The 3351-nt window shown below is 30.6% G+C and overlaps 1 protein-coding gene across 1 annotated transcript; it reads left to right on the top strand.

The window, feature by feature from the left end:
• Positions 1-1396: 1396 nt before the first annotated feature.
• On the top strand, positions 1397-1995 carry LOC127289492 (uncharacterized). The gene is made up of 2 exons (XM_051317457.1): positions 1397-1651; positions 1882-1995. The coding sequence occupies exons 1-2, from the start codon at positions 1450-1452 to the stop codon at positions 1983-1985; spliced, it is 306 nt and encodes a 101-aa protein (XP_051173414.1). The 5' UTR covers positions 1397-1449; the 3' UTR covers positions 1986-1995.
• Positions 1996-3351: the final 1356 nt, after the last annotated feature.

The raw sequence follows: 3351 nt of genomic DNA, 5'->3' as shown, positions 1-3351 counted from the left end.
CAATTTTTATCGAATAACAAAAATTCCTTAAAGATCAAGCAAAAGAATCAGGTAATATATTAGCAGCTTCATTTTACGTTTAAATTTTTAATTGTTTATATTTATATCAATAATGTAATACACAAGAATTTATTATTCTCATTTATGCATATTAATATGTATGAATTAATTTTTAGGATTAACTATTAAACAACCAGCATTAAATTTACCTGGAAAAACGAGGTTCGGGAGTATTTTTTTCTGCCTAAATATCATTCAAATTAATAGGTCGGCTCTTCGTGAAGTTTGCATAGATGTCACTTTAAAAGATGTCGTATTGAAAACTAATTTTTGGAAAATTTTATGCGAGTGCGTAATGCTCTTAAAACCAATCATTTCTTGGCTTCATATAATTGAAGGTGACGAGCCTCGAATAAGTTCAGCATGCACAGCTTTTGCAGAAATAAGAAGACATATGCTAACGGTGTTAAATACCAATTTTTTATCTAACGAATACAATAAAATTTTGGAGGATAGGTACGTATTCTGCATAAAACCATTTCACTATGCAGCAAATCTTCTAGATCCTACTAAACATGGAGTAGAACTTACTCCAACTGAGTTACTCAAAGCGCAAGAATATTTAAGAACACTAGCTGAGTTTTAGTCTGCTAGTGAAAATATTTCAGTTGAGGAAATGTTAACAGACTGTAATATGTTTAGATTAAAAGAATGTATTTGTCAAACATCTTCTTTAAATCTAACAGTAAACAGTCTGACACCATATATATGTTGGAAATCCTACTGTGTAGGAAAATCTCGCAGAGCAGTAGCTTTGAAGGTTTTGGGATTACCACCAACGTCTGTTGCGTGTGAAAGAACAAATAGTATCTACAAATATGTCCACAACAATTGTTCTAACCGTTTGCTGACTGAAATAGCAGGAAAACTTGCTTACATAAAACAAAATGTGCTGTTCTTGAATCCGGTAAACCAACCTAAGAGAGTTATGCAAAACGATGTGGACAATCAATTATTTGAAAATCTAGACAATCAATTTGATTTGGAGAAAAAACTGTTAACTGTCATATTCTAAAATGCCTCTAAATTTATTTTCAAATATTTCTTCAGAATACTAGAAATTGAAAAACAACCAAGGCAACAATGACATAAATAAAAAAAAATAATCAAATTGTTTTTAATTTTTATTTTTGTGACATCCTTTGTAAGCTACAAAGTAGGAAACTATATAAACTATATCCCAATGGATTCGTTTTAAAGGATCACACGTGGGAAACTTTATAGGAATTTTTAGTTGGGATCTGAAATCGTGACGTATCGTGACGTCACAGTCATAGTGACGTTTCAATATGGCTTCCGTTGCAGGTAGTATAATTGTAAACATTGCGGTGCGTGATATTGAAATAATGAGAAAATAGTACTAAAACGTCAAATTGAAAAAAAATCGCTATGATATTAAATATAAGTGACGTGTGTGCATTTGCAAATGCAACTCCATCAACCAGAAATTTTCTGGAAGGTGAAAAATTATTACATGCGGGACATCTTCTGTTTTGCGGGAAGGAAGCAAAGGAAGACAATTTAATTAATTTAATTGCATTTTGCATTCAATCATCGAAAATAAAAGATGCACCACATGAAATAAAACAATGTAAGTATATATATAATATTAATATTTATTATAATGATAAAGTATAATAATTAACATTCTTATCGAATTAAAACTTTAATAACAGTATAGCAAGTTTATACAAATTTTTTTACCATATTAAAATTATTTTTTAATTTTAAGGTTATGTTATTGCATTTTCACGTATATTTCTTCGAATCACCGGTTTTTTTAAATTGTATAATTAATAAAAATTTATGAACTTATTTCAGTAAGAATACTGATGAGCTGGACTCCGTTTCCTGTACCGACAAAAAATGCTTGTGGGACAATCCTCGAACGGCCTGCTTGGAACAATACGAACCAGCACCACTAGAAACCCGCGATTGCTGTGCTGACAAATTTAAAAAGGAATATTCATTTTCAGTTTCCGATGAAACAAAAAAAAATTGAAGAGTTATTATTTAGTTCTAATCCGGATTCGGCATTAACAAAACATAAGTACGGATAAATAATTTTACCCTAACAATAATCAATTTGACATAAATATTTACAATTTGCTCGAAGAATATTATTTCTTCTGAAATTAATTTTTATTATTTTATATTGACAAATCTTCGATTTTTTACCATGGTTTTGTCTTTGTACAAATAATTTCTACTATACTGCGTATATTATATGAACTGAGAATTTTTGTTTATTACTTTTATTTTTTACAAATAATTTTTACTATACACACCATTTATCAATTATATGATAAACATGAACTTTTGTTCATATTTTTCTTTTTTACAAATAATTTTTACTTCATACAGAATTTATTATGTGATCTACGAATTTTCGTTTACTATTAATCAAATTTTATAATCTGCTTGTGTATTATTACAATTATTTACTCTGACCGACATATTTGTATACATATACATAACACGTCTTTCTAAGTTTACGTTCTGGCTGCCAAATTTTACCTGCTAACGAAGCTTTATTAATTTGTCACTAGGCGGCGCATCGCAGTGCTGCGGATCCCAATAGGGTCAACATACTAAGGATCACACGTAGGAATATACACTAGTAACGATTTAGAACAAACTCGTTAAGGAAGCTTTAAAAGTTTCTACGTTCGAACACTTGTTATTTACCAAGAGCAAGGTACGTAAGAACTTGTGAAAGAAACTTCAACGGATATCACACTAATAAAGAGTACTGTAGGTTCGAACTAGTGAAGGAAACTTCAAAGGATATCATGTAGGAACACACACTACTTACCAAGAGGAAGGTACGTACGAACTTGTGAAAGAAACTTCAAAGGATACACCGTAGGAACACTCATTAATTAGCAACAAAAAAGTACGTACAAATTTGTAAATAATCTTATTAAGGTTACCATGAAGGAACTTATTTAGGAACACTTTAAGGGTACTGTGAAGGAACACTTTTATACAACATTTCGTAAAAAGGATAGGGCACCCCACTACTTGATAACTTTCGCCACAAGAGATCGGGTTTGATGGAGGGGAAAGCATTGACAAAATCAACAAAAAGTGTATATAATTTACCTTTTTCTATACTCAATTGTATTTGAGGTAATGAATTTAAAATGAAGATGTTGTCAATGCATTTTTTTTCGATAGTCTGATTGGAGCTCAGGTAACATTCCGTGTTCATTGGCCCATTTTACCAGTCTTTCATTCAGGATTTGAGTGAAAATTTTTGTAATGCAATTTGTAAACGAAATACATCGG

Source organism: Leptopilina boulardi, unplaced genomic scaffold (genome assembly GCF_019393585.1).
Source record: "Leptopilina boulardi isolate dan_hultmark-lab unplaced genomic scaffold, ZJU_Lbou_2.1 LbouV2_41, whole genome shotgun sequence".
Taxonomy (NCBI): domain Eukaryota; kingdom Metazoa; phylum Arthropoda; class Insecta; order Hymenoptera; family Figitidae; genus Leptopilina; species Leptopilina boulardi.
The sequence above is the reverse complement of the archived record's forward strand: the minus strand, read 5'-3'. Positions and strand labels throughout refer to the sequence as shown.

Excerpts from the sequence above, each read along its gene's own strand:
- LOC127289492 (XM_051317457.1), top strand. The coding sequence starts at position 1,450 with ATGATATTAAATATAAGTGACGTGTGTGCATTTGCAAATGCAACTCCA. Across the intron at positions 1,652-1,881 it reads ACCACATGAAATAAAACAAT|TAAGAATACTGATGAGCTGG; the intron begins GTAAGTATATAT and ends AACTTATTTCAG.